General features: G+C 51.1%; 5 protein-coding genes across 5 annotated transcripts; 2 read left to right on the top strand and 3 right to left on the bottom strand.

Moving 5' to 3' along the window:
- Nucleotides 1-2,153: 2,153 nt before the first annotated feature.
- Nucleotides 2,154-3,410, bottom strand: BDQ94DRAFT_170248 (uncharacterized protein; the record flags this gene model as incomplete). The annotated part of the gene is made up of 1 exon (XM_026771451.1): nt 2,154-3,410. One exon carries the CDS (start codon nt 3,408-3,410, stop codon nt 2,154-2,156), a length of 1,257 nt encoding a protein of 418 aa, XP_026626672.1.
- A 792-nt stretch (nt 3,411-4,202) lies between these two features.
- On the bottom strand, nt 4,203-6,094 carry BDQ94DRAFT_31954 (NAD(P)H-dependent flavin oxidoreductase). The gene is made up of 4 exons (XM_026775485.1): nt 5,419-6,094; nt 5,288-5,370; nt 4,500-5,228; nt 4,203-4,449 (listed from the first exon to the last, which is right to left on the bottom strand). The coding sequence occupies exons 1-4, from the start codon at nt 5,459-5,461 to the stop codon at nt 4,306-4,308; spliced, it is 999 nt and encodes a 332-aa protein (XP_026626673.1). The 5' UTR covers nt 5,462-6,094; the 3' UTR covers nt 4,203-4,305.
- On the top strand, nt 5,822-7,995 carry trm61 (tRNA 1-methyladenosine methyltransferase subunit GCD14). The gene is made up of 2 exons (XM_026775486.1): nt 5,822-6,094; nt 6,161-7,995. The coding sequence occupies exon 2, from the start codon at nt 6,375-6,377 to the stop codon at nt 7,905-7,907; it is 1,533 nt and encodes a 510-aa protein (XP_026626674.1). The 5' UTR covers nt 5,822-6,094; nt 6,161-6,374; the 3' UTR covers nt 7,908-7,995.
- Nucleotides 7,996-8,306: 311 nt separating this feature from the next.
- BDQ94DRAFT_159397 (MFS transporter) lies at nt 8,307-9,790 on the top strand (the record flags this gene model as incomplete). The annotated part of the gene is made up of 3 exons (XM_026769069.1): nt 8,307-8,543; nt 8,616-9,017; nt 9,080-9,790. 3 exons carry the CDS (start codon nt 8,307-8,309, stop codon nt 9,788-9,790), a joined length of 1,350 nt encoding a protein of 449 aa, XP_026626675.1.
- Nucleotides 9,791-10,366: 576 nt separating this feature from the next.
- On the bottom strand, nt 10,367-13,450 carry BDQ94DRAFT_31974 (UBA/TS-N domain protein). The gene is made up of 2 exons (XM_026775487.1): nt 10,746-13,450; nt 10,367-10,676 (listed from the first exon to the last, which is right to left on the bottom strand). Exons 1-2 carry the CDS (start codon nt 13,332-13,334, stop codon nt 10,575-10,577), a joined length of 2,691 nt encoding a protein of 896 aa, XP_026626676.1. The 5' UTR covers nt 13,335-13,450; the 3' UTR covers nt 10,367-10,574.
- Between the last annotated feature and the right edge of the window lie 1,820 nt (nt 13,451-15,270).

Genomic DNA, 15,270 nt, shown 5'->3' on the forward strand with positions numbered 1-15,270 from the left:
TTTCCTCTAAGCCAAGGTCATGCTTCAATAACTTGGCTATTGGGGAGCTGAAGAGTCAAGAAATCTTGGTTTATATCAGAACATCTCCTAGATGTAGTCTGGGAAAAGATGTGTCTGGAATTTCGGGAAACCCTGTTGCTGTTTATGCTCGCTCTTCACACACAAGCATTTGGTTGCTCATTAGACGCAAACACATCCAAGAAGCGGGACTCTGTCCTAAAGAGCACTCCACTGTTATGGGTTCTATGGCAAACCCACATTTGACATAAAATGCTTTAGAAATATAGATAGAAATATAGTGTATATATGAAGTAAAAAAAACATATTATGATTGGAACTCTCCTAATGTGATGACTATAGACACCATAAAAGAAAACTAAAAAAAGACAGGAACAGACAGGATAAAGGAAGTATTTAGTAATTCGAATTCCAGTTCTGCCATTTAGTAGAATTGTATTCTCTTTGATCCACAACAGAAATCCACGAGATGAGTTCCTACTTCTACTAAGCATAATCTTAAATGGATCCTGCAATCCAGGCCATTACAATCAGATACACGAGATCTTGACAGTTCCACAGCCCAAAATAACAACTTACAGCTCATTTCAAACTTATTCACTACCCTCACAGATAGCCCTTCCATACATGCCTGCACTAGCCATCACCCCGTTCTCAGTCCATTCCCCATCACGCTCCCCAATCCGTAGGCAACATGGTACTCATAGTATAGCTTCCGTAGTCGCAGCATAGAATTGGCCGCAAGATACAGCATTGACCGAGGCCGAAAGCGTATGTGGTATTTTTGCTATTAGTCCACACTAATCAAACTGGACTTGAAAGGATTTCATCGACTGGGTGTAGATGGCCCGGAGAGACCGTTAATAACAATAAATAAACATCACAGTATTCACGACATGGCAAGAGCGGGCTATTCTACAACATCAGGTTGATACAATGCAATCACAGATAGGATAGATAGAACAAGATATACAGCATCCAAGTCATACCAGTATATTACAGACATGAAAGAGAATAGTAGACTCTGAGATGAATAAGACACACTATCAAAGGAAGACTTAGATGATATTATAGCATAATAAACAAATACACTCTAGAAAGAAGCAGAAATTTGCGTATGAAATCACATAAATGCCGCTGCGGGCTGAATTATCCCAGTTATCCTCGTCCTGGATAACTACATTCCCGGCCGGGGGGGGGGGGGGGGGGGAGGAGAACAAGCTGAGCGTCAGATCAAACTGTATCTCCAGTAGAATAAATAGAACAGTACATTAAGCTAAAATCTCCAAGGCACAGTAACCAGTGGAAATAGATATGAGAGAAAGAAGGCGGCGATAAGTATAAGATAGAGGATTCAAGAGAGGGAGAAGAAGGAAAAGAACAGTTAAGAGGGCGAGGTCGGAGCCATTTACATCGGGCAATGGAGAGAGAGGTTATAAGATAATATAAGTAGTACGCAGACATTCCCTTTTCCATTCCCTTTTCTCACTCATCCAAAAAACATGGGGAGGAGGGAGAGACGGTCGTATGATGAATGAATGGTTACGTTCAACGTAACCTAATGCTCTCTTTACCTACTACTTAGGTAGTATAACACAATGGAACGTTTTTTTTGCTTTTTTTGTCAAATAACATTATCATTATGCTCTGCATAGGTTAGTTATGAGAAGTTTGTATGTATGTGTATGTATGATCCATCCTCCATCCACGATTCGTCGTATCTTACACCATCATCACCATCACATATTCCTCCTCGTATCGTATCATCTCGAGAACAACAAAGGAAAGACAGAAGAAAGAAAGAAAGAAAGTGGCCAGGCCGATCAGGCTAGTAGGAATACATACAATCCCTCCCGTCAGACCCTACCTCTGTTGCTTTCTTCAGACAACATAGATAATGGCAGGAGACGGGATAGAACGATCAAACCTCCTCCCATTAAATAAAGAAAAGAACAAGAAGACAAGAAGAGAAGATAAGAGAAGAGTAAAGAAAATACAAAAGAAATATTCCCAATCAAAGAAAGCAATATCACATCAAAGAAATAAGAGACCTCAAAACACCCACGAAACCCTCCGATATGGACCATACACACCAACAAAATACAAACCCGGAACCGGTACACCTAACTCCGTCGCTACTGAAAAAGAGTCTGGCTGTTGCGGTTAGTATCGTTGCTGTGCTTCTCCTTCATGTCCTCGTCGTGAATACCAGCCCATTTGCACGGAAGAAGAGGGAAGACAGCGGTGCCCATCCGGCGTTGTTTCTTTGTAGGACTTGAGCTGAGGCTCCCCAGACTTGTTCCTGACGCAGGTGGTGCGGACGATGAGAGCTGAGCTGGGTCGGGGAGAGGTCTGCTGTTGGGTCTGAGGACAGGTGACTTGGGAGGGGGAGTGGGAGGGCGGTTGGACGTAGAGGAGACGGATGAGACGTAGGAATGATGTGGGGAGTCGTTCGTAGGAGATGCGCGAAGAGGAGATTTGGGAGGAATGGCGAATTTGAGGTTAGATAGTTTGGGGGCTGCGGCGACAGCTGCGGCGGTGGATTGGAGAAGGTTGAAGAGCTCGTTCATGGACTTCCGTTGGCTGAGACGCCAGGTCGAGGTGCGCTTAGTAGGCTTGGTTGCGGCAGTCTCGGAGCCATGCTCTTCCTCTGGCTTTGCTTGTTCGTCGGGAACTGCAGACACAGTGTGCTTGATATCTGCATCGTGTTTGTCCTCTTCTTCAACGTCCTCCGGGATGTCCTCGATGATACGGCTCTTGATTTCTGGAAGTTTGGCTGCTGCGCTAGGAGGCACATCCATGCTTGCAGGACGGGGCTTCTTATCAGGACTGCGGGGAATGCGGCGGCTTGACAGCTCAAGATCTATGTCGTCTTTGCTCTTCGGCGACAGGTGGGCTTTGGGATTGAGAGGTTCTTCAGTCTGAGGGCCGACCTTCATGTCAATGACCCGTGAAGCCTTTTCGGAACCGGACTCGACGTCGGTATCATCGTCTGAGAGCGTGGTGGTCTGCTTCGCAGCGGTATCATCTTGGATGCCTTGTGGTTGTTTCTCATCTGGGTCGTCCAGCGTTGAGCACTCCGAGTCCGCAGGATTAACGAGGCGGATAGATGGTGTCATCTGCGGGGTCTTGGTGACAACATCTTTAGACTGGTCTGGCAGAGCTGACAATTCTGTCGAACCGTGATGTTGCTTCTCGTGCTCGTACGCGGGGAATGGCTCAGTAGGCTGCGCAAGCTCTGAGATACCTGCACATGTCCACGAGGCATGGTAATCCTGCCGTCGCTGACGACGAAGCTTCCGCGCCTGCAAGCAGGGTAGGAAAATAGAAGACAGGCACTTCATTTTGCGTGGACGCTGCATGAGGGACGAGTTGAGGATTGAGTTTGTCATGATGCTTGTGTTGTCAATTTATAGCGGCGTGAACCGTGGTGATGTTGTTCTCGTCGTCGGGGCGATAGTGATAGTTGCTCCCGGCGATTGATGCGGGGGATTTTATTGAATTTTCGAGATTAAGGACGCGGGGGTCTGGTACTGGCACTGCAGTTCACTGTAAGTTCGCGGATCGTGATGGTTTGGGGTACATGAAGTGAGTTTGGTCGTGCGTGATGTTGATGATCGCAGCTAATCTCCCACGGGATAGAGGATGTGAAGTGTAAAATGAACCTAAACTAGACTCCGTCTGCCCGCAAGCTTCAGCAAGCACTTCGAATCAATAAGCAGGTAGTCTGTCTCTGCAAGGAGTGGCCAAAGGGAAGATTAGGACGCAAGGACGGTCATCCACCTCTTCTATCCTCGCACTTTGAAAGCCTCCGCGAGCATACTCGGCTTGCCAATGGCTCGCAAACTCTGTTATAGATTATGCCAATCCTACAGACTTTTTCCATGCAAGCCATATGCGGATCCCAATATCTGAAGCCTCGGTGGCAGTAAGGACCAATCTGGCGGAGTCAGATTGCAGTGGGAAATGCATCCATCGTGATGGCAGCATATCCATTTGGAGTCACTATGACCATGTGTAACCGCCACGAGAGTATTCTCACTCGGTCCAGGAAATGATCTGATCATCGTGCAGCTCCGCATGTATTCCTTCCCCAGAAGTACCCTCTGTTTCCCTCGTTCATCCCTTGGTGGTGGAAAACTCCGCAAGGGATGGCTATTTATGCATTTGACGGGTCGCTACAGTCGTTGCCTTTACACAATCACTTCTATTCCTTGCTTAGTCTGTAATTAAATCACAAGTGTACGCTCCAATCATGTTACCGGGTATCGACTCCATCCACAGCCTCTACAGCTTGCTGGGGATGGTTGCCGTGTGCAACGACCTGGAGCGGTCCAGCGCCTCGACGGCTTCCTTCTCGATTCGCTGGAGAAGCTCAGCGCAAGTCGGAATATCGTGGATCAGGCCAATGACTTGACCGGCGGTCCAGACCTGTTTTAGTTAGCAAAGTAGCAAAACCAATAGGAACAGGAGATACATACTCCATAATCAATATCGCCGTTCAAGAAGACCTCTCGGCCGCGTTTGCCACTGACGAAGGGCGCGATATCACTGAACTCGCCCGTCTTGCTTTCCTTCTCCACCTTCAGAGCCTCCTTGGCCACCTTGTTGCCATACAAACGGGTGGTGTTCTTCCACCGTCTCATGACCAAAGCCGTCTGCGTCTCATCTGACTTGACAATTGCCTCCTTGACGTTGATGTGAATGGGTGCTTCAATTGTGCACATGAATCGAGTACCCATGTTGATACCCTCGGCTCCAAGAGCCAGAGCAGCAGCCAGTCCCTGACCGTCAGCAAACCCACCAGATGCAATGAACGGGGTCTTGAGCTCCTGACGCGCGCGACTGAGGAGAATGAAGTTGGTAATGTCCGTTTCGCCGACATGGCCTGCACATTCGAATCCGTCGATAGACAAGAAGTCGACGCCCAGTTTCACAGCAGACTTGGCATGACGAATAGTCGTGCATTTGTGGAGGATGGTGGTGTTGGCCTTCTTGAGCTTTTCAATAACTGGGCCTGGGTTGTTTCCCGCTGTCTCGACAATCTTGATACCTTCGTCGATGACCACCTGAGCATAGGCGCCGTAGTCTGGGGGAACAAGTGCGGGGAGGAGGGTGATGTTCACGGCAAAGGGCTTCTTGGTCATGGCCTTGCACTTTCGGATCTCTTTGCGAAGGTCTTCCGGGGTCGGTTGAGTAAGGGCCGTGAGCTGAGCAGTCAGCATTCTGATCTTTTTGCCTGCGTTTATTCCAACAAGGCTGTACGTACAATACCCAGTCCACCGGCGTTACTGACGGCAGCAGCAAGCTCTGCATATCCCACCCATTGCATACCTCCCTGCACGACCGGGACTGCACCAGATCAGCAGGCTGTCAAAACCAATGTAAAATCCCTCCTACCTGAGATGCCCAGGGCTCTCGTTAGAGCAGTGTTGAAAGGCATGGTGTATGTGCCTTGAGTCTAGGGGTCGACGCGATAGCTTTCTCGGCAGTTGATGAATGGAAGAAAAAGGGGAAGACAGAAAGAGTATAATGAATAAGTTCAAATGTATGATCTTATGCGTCTCTATCACAACTTAAAGACGACAGACGGTAGTTGGAGACCAAATATGGGGAAGGTTAGGTGAACCCCCGTAAATAGTAATCAACGGTTTGCCGCGGCCGCTGCTGTGGGGAAGCCAGAGTTGCCGAGGTTCAAGCCAGAGGATATCTGCGTCTGTACAATCTAGGAAGCGCTTAACAGCAGCACAGAAGGAAAAGAAGCCAAATCACCATCTGCTGGGTAGATGATTATCTTCTCAGTCTCCCTGTAAGATGTAAGGATAGTTGCACTCCATGGCAAGGTACCGGTGACTTCTTTGTCGCCTCCATTGCTGACCGGCTAGATGCATGTGATCACGGGGATATTCACAGGTCACATATCAGGTGAGAGGCGAGGGTGTGGCAGGAGACTTTCACTGAGGACACATCATGTTTTGCATCTGAAGGCGTCTCCCACATCAGAGAACACTTTGTTTGTAGCTTGATATAACGATTCGGGCCGATCGCCTAGAAAAGATCGGAGCGATAGTACTCAGTACGAGAGTCTATTTCAATACTGCCGCCCGTTATCTTGACGCTCATCAAACTGACCAATTAGCAGTGCGGGCTAGACTCCAGTTCAACAGCACGTGAAATTAGCCCTATGCCCTAAGAAGAGGCTAAGATAGGTTTAGCGCAGAGGATGTTCTGCATGGAAGAGGAAAGTGACGCCGCATCGAAAGCTTCAAGTTGGATGCTGCAGCTTTGTTTTTGCGCGGGGAATTGGCTCGCGTCGCTCATCTTATAACCCGAAACACCAGATTGCATATCTAGCCATGCCGTCGCCATTCCTTACCCCCGGCTCCCACTCCGGCCTCGATCAGCTCGCCCTCCTCCACCTCCGTCGCGACCAGGCCATTCCGACTGTCCTCCGCCTTCAAGATGATCAAGACGCTGGCTACAAAGAGGGCAAGGTCGAGACCACTCGATTCGGCTCATTCCCCCACACTACCCTCGTTGATCAACCATGGGGATCGCAAATCGGCGCCTCCAAAGTCGACACGGGATCGCGACGAGGCCGAGGACCTCAGAAAAAGAACCAGAAGCTCAAGCGTAAAGCAGACGAGATAGACTCGGCCACCCCTGTCGAGGGCGAGAACACATCATCTCCCAAGGCTGCTGTCGCTGCATCCAGCGGTTTCCTTCACCTGGTCTACCCCACCCCCGAACTATGGACGACATCCCTTCCCCATCGCACACAGGTTGTCTACACGCCGGACTACAGCTACATCCTCCACCGTCTGCGCGCCCGTCCGGGAAGCACCGTCATCGAAGCAGGAGCAGGCAGTGGATCCTTCACACACGCGGCTGTTCGAGCGGCCTTCAACGGATACCCCACCGACGATTCGCCCGCGACGAAGAAGAGAAGACTAGGCAAGGTCTGCAGTTTCGAGTACCACGAACAGCGCGCAGAAAAAGTGCGCCAGGAGCTACACGAACACGGTCTTGACGGACTAGTCGAAGTGACGCATCGCGACGTCTACAAGGACGGTTTCCTGCTTGGCGATCCCAAGACTGGCAAGTCTCCCAAGGCCAATGCAATCTTCCTGGATCTGCCTGCTCCCTGGCTGGCTCTGAAGCATCTCGTCCGCCACCCGTCCGACGGTAGTGAATCTCCGCTCGACCCCGACTCCCCAGTGTACCTCTGCACATTCTCGCCCTGCCTAGAGCAAGTCCAACGAACCATCAGCACCCTCCGCCAGCTCTCCTGGCTCTCCATATCCATGGTGGAGGTAAACCACCACCGCATCGAAGTGAAGCGGGAAAAGACCGGTCTGGAGTACGAGCGCGTCCGCGGCGCAGTAGTCTTCCCGAAGGATGTCGACGAGGCCGTCACCAAGATGCGCCAAGTCGAGGAGCATTCCCGGAAATATCGCGAAATGATGCATCAGCTAGACGACGAGGAGAACAGCACGCCTGCGGCCAAGCCCGAGATTAAGAAAGAGCAAGAGACCAAGACCGAAGAAGAGGAAATCTCCGCCCAACAACAACCCTCGACTATCCCACCTTACAAGCAAGGTCGCTTGGTCCACCGCTCCGAGCAGGATCTGAAAACGCACACATCCTACCTGTTGTTCGCTGTTCTTCCCCGTGACTGGACTGAGGAAGACGAGCAAAAGTGCCGCGAGAAATGGCCTCCGCATCAGGTCGACTTGACTCAACCTGAGAAGCCCAAGGGGAGGAAGCAGCTCAAGAGGGAGCGGAAGGAGCGGGAAGAGGAGGAGCAGAAGAAACAGCAGCAGCAGCAAGGGGAACCGACAGCACCGGTAGCACAGGAGCAATCAGCCGCCCCTGAGCAGGCTGAATAGACCTACCTACCTATCTTGGTTCAATACAAGTTAGATTAGATAAAAGTTTCCTTAGCGTGTTCAGGATAAATACTATACTACTATGTACACTACTGTTTGGCTTCTCTACTATATGCATTAGATATAGGTAGAATGTCGACGTTTCGACAGTAACCAGGGTGCTCAGAGAGCCACTTACCCCATCTATTTAAATCAAATACGTGGATTGGGAGTGACGGTGTTCGAATATGCAGGTGCCTGATGGGCATTTCATATATCCCCGGGATGGAAATAAGACGTTGCTGACTGCTGACCCCTCACCGAGGAGGTAGAAAGCGACCAGACAAGACATCAACTCTCTACCCGGCCTACTTTGAAGAATCCCCGGGCCCCTTGACAGACATTCCATGCTCAAGGGCCATGGCCATGAATCCCGATCTTACTCGCCCACTCTTGATCTCATCTAGCAGTACAATACACCATGCATCTGTTCCAGCGAGCCCCGCTTCTGAGAATGATAATCCGCCCTCCAACGCGGTCACCGTCGCCCTGCGATGGAACGAGTCAAAGACTATGATATGGAGAGTACTGGCTACTTTCTGCGGTGCACTGGTCATGGGCGCCAATGATGCAGCATATGGGGCGATAATCCCTTACGTTTGTACCACCTTCTAAACGCCCAGCGAACACGTACATACAGTGCTAATCCGGGCTGCTTGCAACATCCAGCTCCAGCTTGCCTACAACAAGAGCTATACTATCATTTCCCTAGTATTCCTGTCCCCATTTCTGGGCTACACCATCTCCGCTGTCGTTAGTAATCTGATCCACCAGCGCCTTGGGCGTCGTGGCGTGGCGTTCATCGGCCCAGCATGTCACTTGCTTGCCTTTGCTGTCATCTCAACAAATCCCCCTTTTCCAGTGCTGGTGATAATGTACATCTTTGTTGGACTTGGCAGCGGGATTCAGAATGCTGGTTGGAATGTGTGGATCAGCAGTATGGCCAATTCTCACGAAGTGCTCGGATGTTTTCACGGATTCTATGGCATCGGGGCTACAATTAGTCCTCTTATTGCGACTAGCGTGATCACGAAAGCGGGCTGGAAATGGAATTCATACTATTACCTTCTGGTAGGTAAACTGGACCTTTCCGACGACCTATTGTCTTCTGCCAATTCTAATGCGAGTCCAAGACGGGGGCTGCGGTTTTAGAACTCGTCAACGCCACCAGCGCCTTTTGGTCAGAGACTGCATCCAAGTATCAACAGGATCATCCGTCTTCTGCTGATAGAGATAACGGTGGGTCTCTCAACCAGACCCGACTATCACTCATGTACAGAGTCACCTGGATCTGTTCTATCTTTCTCTTCCTATATGGCGGCATCGAGGTCGCTATCGGAGGTTGGATCGTCGTATTCATGACCAGTGTCCGCCATGGCAGCCCCTTTGCATCTGGTATGGCTGGAACAGGGTTCTGGCTCGGCGTCACGCTGGGCCGCTTTGTACTCGGGTTCGTCACACCTCGCATCGGAGAGAAAATATCGATTATCGTGTACATTGTGCTTGCTATTGCGCTTGAATTGGTCTTCTGGCTCGTACCGGAGTTTATCGTCTCTGCAGTAGCCGTTGCACTGGTTGGGTTCTTCTTGGGAACCATTTTCCCCGGCGTTGTGGTGGTTGCTACTCGGTTGTTGCCAAAGCACTTGCATGTCGCAGCTATTGGGTTTGCAGCTGCGTTCTCTATGGGCGGGGGAGCCGTCTTTCCCTTCATGATCGGTGCTATTGCGCAGGCTAAGGGAGTAACAGTACTGCAGCCCATCTTAGTGGCGATGTTGGCTGTTGCGCTGTTGATTTGGGGGACGGTACTGCGAGCTCCAGTCCCGCAGTCACTGCATGAAGTTTGATGGATACTGGCCGATGAATAATGGGGTCAGTGTTCGATCCTGCCAACCATTCTGCAACGCAGTGGACGTGTGTAGACCAGGACAGAGTTGAGGAGCTGGAACAGTAGTCACTTTGCTCTCCTTTTTTTGGCTTATTCTCAAAGTAATGCGAGAACTCGCATTCTCATCGCACCCCAGTGCACATACTATCTCCATGTATGCAATTTGCTACCCCACACCGAGTGGGACGGGTGAGTTCGTACCGGCGGGCCTTCCTATGTATGAGATACATACTCGCCTGGCACCAATACAAAATTTATTTTAAAAGTAGACTACGCGTGGAGAGATGGTCAATCATGAAGTTCCCGTTAGTAGGGGTGCGTTATTGAGGCTGGCTTACTCAGTGCACTCAACTCCCCGCTCACCCGTTGCTCTGTGATCGCCTCAGGGCGTTTCAGGACGTTCAGGGCGTGTTCAGGTCTACTCAGTGAGCAAAGAGCGGCCAGTGGCGAGCACTAAAAGGGAAATGGAAGACTTCGAGCTGGCGAGCAAATCCTGTACATATGTACAAAAGTTGTATATGCGCAAGAAGATCGAGAATATGACGAATGCATGTGCAAAAGCATAGATAATGATTTATAATCAGAAGGGTTTGTGGAACGAATAAAGCCACGCCAGGGATGCATGAATGGGTCAGAAGGGCGCAAGAACGAAGAGACGAATAAAGTGGTCAGCCAGGAAAACGTAGTAAGGTTAAAGGAGGAAGAAGATGGGAGAAGATGGTCGAGATAGATGATGGGAGTGACTAGAGGTTGTTTTCCTTCTTGAATTTGTCCCATGCCTCGTTTAGAGCGCCGAATACGGCACCGGCGATCATGCGCTGTTCGGTGGTGGCGGTTGTGGGGATCTGGTTGATGATGGGTCAGATGGTTAAGCTTGTTATAGGTCTTCGTGATGGGGGGCAGATGATGCATACCTTGTCCGGGTGTACCTTGGAAATTCCCTTCATGTACTGAATCTTCACTTTGTTGGGGATGATTAATTCGGACATGTTGACCTTCTTCCATCCGGCTTCCGGCCAGAGGACGGTATCCAAGCTGCCCAAAAGGGCCCGCAGGTTGTCCTGTTTCCCATTCTTCCATGCTGCTAATCGAGCATCTACACTTTCGGAAAGTGCGAACTTCTCTTCATCTGCACGCTCAGCTGCTTGGTTGGCCTCCCGCAGGCGAGTGACCGCCTCGAAAGAGGTGCCAGATGAAGAGCCCTGAAGATCATTCAGAGCAGACACCTTCTTCGGAGCGGGTGCAGGAGGACGTCTTGCGGGAGCTGCTGGTTTCGGCGCGGGCTTGTTGATACCAGCCGCTTTCTCGCATCGGTTGCGGCCCTGGATACTGGTGCTGCCACCATGGCCATTTTCCACGGCCAACTTCCACACCTGAGCGGCATCCGCCCATCGCTCCAATTGCTCCAGGGCTTCGGCCTTGCGCATCAAAGCCTTGCCAAAGAAATCTTTCATTGGCTTAGTGGGCTCTCCATTGAGGAGGTCGATGCTCTCGCCTTCTCCCTTTGAAGGACCGATGACTTCCAGCATGGTATCCGCATCGCTGATTGCCGCCTTGGGATCGCCAACTTTCAAGGCGGTCATGGCGCGATTGCTGCGAATAATAATCGTGATAGGATGCTTGTTTGGCAGCGGTGTGAGTGCCGCTGTAAAGGCCTCGTGTGCAGCGGCATAGTCGCCCCTCTTGTAGGCCTCGGCTGCTGTTTCACGCTGTCGATGCAAAGAGGAGAGGACATCTTGAGCTACTGGCGGTATAGCACGTGGTGGAGCCTTGGGCCTTGAAGGTAAAGTTGTAGATGGTGTAGATCTCCTCGGTGGTTGTGCAGGTGCAGGTGAGGGTTTCGGCCGCTGAACAGGCGCTGGCGCAGAACTTTCGAACAAGTCGACATTAGGTTCCGGGGCGGGCGATGGGGCAACGGGGCGTTTTCTCCGCGCAGGGCTGACATAGGCTTGTGCTGACTGCTCCTCCGAAGCTGTTTTCGTTAACCGGGTTCTAGGGTCTCTAGTCTCTGTCCTTGGCTGCTGTTGCATAAAAGCGGGCTGTTGCATACGCCGCTCGCTAGCCGGGGACGGCTGATGTCTAGCACCATTGCTGGTCGGACGAGATGAATGTCCGTCGGTGGATCGCATGGCATTGCGTGACGGACGAGGAGGACCGCCTGACTCTAACAGGAGCGCCTCGTCGGTCATTAATTCAGGACGGGCTTGGGGCTGGTTGGCGACGCGAGAACGATCACGAGATGGGGGTTCTTCATGCGAAGCAGCGTCTCTCAACCAGCGAGGCTGATTTGTATCATGATCAGCATTGAGTTCCTGAACCACTTGCTGCATTTTCTTGCTGCCAGTTTTCCACAGTGAGTTCGCTGTCTTAAGCAAGTTGTTTCCGAAAGTCGCTGCAAGCTGTGCCGGATCCTTCTCTGCTGGCGAAGAAGTTCGGTTATTGCTGCGCGAACGCTCCTGCTGCATCCATGAAGGTACGTCACGCCCAGGCCTTTCACTGCGATCCCGACTTCTGCTTGGTTGCTCAGTGAACCGTTCATCCGGAGTTGGTCGATTCTTGGACCTTTGACGGGACTCTTCATGCGCTTGGGTGAGAAGTAAGCTAACAGCAGCCTGGACATCAGTGCCAGATTGTGTCATTCGTAAAGCCTGGCTGGATTTGTCTGCAGGGAAGCCCATATCAACAAGCTCTGCAATTGCCCGATCCACCCCATTCGATGGCCTAGGGGGCGGCGAGTTGTTTGCTCTTTCAACAGGGGAAGGTGATTTCGCAGGGGGCTCTGGTCGGGGGATCTCAGATACAGGCTTGCCCAGTAAGCCAAGAAAGTCATCATCGTCATCACACTGCGCGGGCTGTGGGGTTTGTGCGGGTTTGGACTTCAGTTGGTTAAGGCCGAAGGGATCGTCGTCATCAGGGAAAGACATCGGGTTGGTTTGCTGCTGCAGGCCTGCATTGTTGGGAGTTACCTGCACCGAGCTCAGTCGTTGCGGCGAAGGACTGGGACTAGGCACCGGGAAGTTCGTCGATGCGTCTACCGGCGCAGACGCATTGAAAGCGGCCAGGATATCGTCCTCATCGGTCGATGTGGCACTCTGCTGAGCAGGAGTACCAGACGTAGTAAGGCCATTATTACCCCTACCCTTTTCTAAGCTATCCCAGAAATGAGTGTTCTGTCCGCCATATTGCGATTCGAATCGCGATCTGTTCTCCGCCTCCTTCCTAGCTCTCTCCTGCTCTAGCCTCTTTTGCTGCTCGAGTAATGAAAGGTTCTTATTGGCATTGGATGAGCCGAAGGAGACAAGGTTCGCAAAGCTGTCCTTGTCCGGCGTCGCGGACTTTGAAGGAGCATTCGATGGGCCAGAGGAGCCAGAGAGGGGCGTGGAACGGCCAGAAGTATCACTCTGCCTAACGGTCGGAAATAAGAGACCTGTGTTCATCGGCGGGGGCTTGCGAGTATCTGTCGATGAGCTGGAATTCCAACTCAGACCGTTGAGGTCGTCCATCGTTATTGCAGTTGTGTGAAATGTATTAGTGGAGCAGCGTCTGGAGGGATCGTATTAGGATTGTAACCGTATGCGGAGGATGTGAGGATGCCATGATCTAGATTAGCTCACCATCAACGGTCACTGGGCAGCGGAGTGAGTGGATCCAGTCGGGAGATTGAGGATTGAATTCACAGTAAGGTGCAGCCTGATTTTCGTGCAAGGAGGAGTCCATCAAAGCGTCATTTCGCCAACTAACAAAAGTCAAAGGGCGAATTGATGAGCCCGCCAACTGTTGTTTCATCAGTCGGCACTACTGTTCCCCTAAAGACGGAGGGCCGCGACCGTCGCGGTGGCTGAGGACTGCCAATGGAGCACAAGATGTGGCGGTGCATACAAGCACGTGAGGGGCTGAGGGGAGGAAGGCACGTGCTTTCAACCCCCCTGGGGCTGAGTCATCCTTCCGGACGACAGTCTTGTTGCCTTGGCCGGCAGCCTAACAAAACTTGGTTCAGTTATCCACCGCACAGTGGACCCAAATCTAGACTGTTATTCCCGATGTGATTACTATTATCTCAGACTTCTGGCGGCCGAACGGGACCTATGAACTTGAATCTGCAGGTTTTGCGACGATGGGCATCTCCAAGCTGGCCTGTGAGCACTAGTACATTTTAAGATAGATTGTCACACCCAGTTTTGGAAGAAAAGCACACTATGGATGTCTCTCAGTGCTATTGCAGCTAAGCAATGTGGTGTGGTCTTATGCTTAAGGCAGGTGAATTACAGTGGGCAAGTTCGACGATCTAGCTTTCATGATCGAGTCTCTAGCTATTCATTACTTTTGCCTACCTGTCTCGCTTCTTTTGACGCCCCGTCTACAGGCTGTAGTTCGGCTGGCTTCTGTGGGCACCAATGTCAGTCGCCTTTGCACACGGATCCATCCTGGATACGCGGCAATTCTCTATGGGGATGTGGAAACGATGGCCAGTGAGTATTGCGTAGTGACCACTAACACACAGTAAGTTTTTAGACTTCCGAGGTTTGCCCATGGTAGTGACTGGACCGGGCGCTCTGGGAGAATGGGGCCCGGTGGCCCTCGGGGGGCTTGCCAACGACGAAATTAAGAGGCGAGACTTTTCAGTGTTAAGCGAGCGGGACGGAGATTCGAGGCTCAAGAATAGTAGCTAGATGCGAGTAGGGGAATTCCGAAGGATGATGGGCCTGACAATCTGAAGAGCAGTTTCATGATGATTAGTTATTACTTCCAGGAAATAGCGTAAACAAACAAGGTCATCCTGGGCCCCGCACCGGAAAACAGGTCCTTGACAGAGCCTTTATCTTTGCAAAAAAAGGAAAGAGCGAACAAAAAGGAAAACATTCGCGGGTGTTATCGAAAGGGTTCCTACAGTAGTGGGATCAGGGCAGCCACGGTTGTTCACCAATTGGCGAAACATTACTTTACGGCAAACAGCCATGTCAGCACTCAACAAGCGTCTAGGAATCCCCGACGGGATGAACTCCATTTCCCACTACCAATCGCTGTGGCTGACAGCGGGGGCCTGACAGGGATGCGCGATAGTGTCAAGGGAGCATCGGGAATTACTCCAATACCGACTAAGCGGGGTGGTCAGGACGGAGCAGGCGATCACCACGTCTGACAGGAGGGAAAGACAGGTGGTCTTATTGTTTCTCTGAATTCCAGTCAGCCCTCCTCGGGTATAGTATTGGTCTAGCATAACATGATCTGAGGCGCAAGATCTTCTCCAATAATATGTTCCAGGGCTCTTTAGTAAGGCTGGTAGACAACCATTGCGAATGTTGCCAGTAACACGAACGGGTGTTGTTCATTGAAGTCGTTAAATGAGAGCAGCGCACACATGTAAACGCAAGAGGGGGGCCACACGGCATCTCCGCTGGAAGGTATGTTGGTGGCGGAATTTCGGGGGAATTGAATGGT

This window comes from Aspergillus welwitschiae (genome assembly GCF_003344945.1).
Source record: "Aspergillus welwitschiae strain CBS 139.54b unplaced genomic scaffold BDQ94scaffold_15, whole genome shotgun sequence".
In the NCBI taxonomy this organism is placed as follows: Eukaryota; Fungi; Ascomycota; class Eurotiomycetes; order Eurotiales; family Aspergillaceae; genus Aspergillus; species Aspergillus welwitschiae.

Bases quoted from the DNA above. Each gene is read 5' to 3' on its own strand.
- BDQ94DRAFT_31954 (XM_026775485.1), bottom strand. From the start codon at position 5,461: ATGCCTTTCAACACTGCTCTAACGAGAGCCCTGGGCATCTCAG. The intron at 5,371-5,418 runs GTAGGAGGGATT...GATCTGGTGCAG, and splicing joins GAGAGCCCTGGGCATCTCAG to TCCCGGTCGTGCAGGGAGGT. The intron at 4,450-4,499 runs GTATGTATCTCC...TAACTAAAACAG, and splicing joins ACGGCGATATTGATTATGGA to GTCTGGACCGCCGGTCAAGT.
- trm61 (XM_026775486.1), top strand. From the start codon at position 6,375: ATGCCGTCGCCATTCCTTACCCCCGGCTCCCACTCCGGCCTCGATCAG.
- BDQ94DRAFT_31974 (XM_026775487.1), bottom strand. From the start codon at position 13,334: ATGGACGACCTCAACGGTCTGAGTTGGAATTCCAGCTCATCGACAGAT. The intron at 10,677-10,745 runs GTATGCATCATC...ATCATCAACCAG, and splicing joins CCAAGGTACACCCGGACAAG to ATCCCCACAACCGCCACCAC.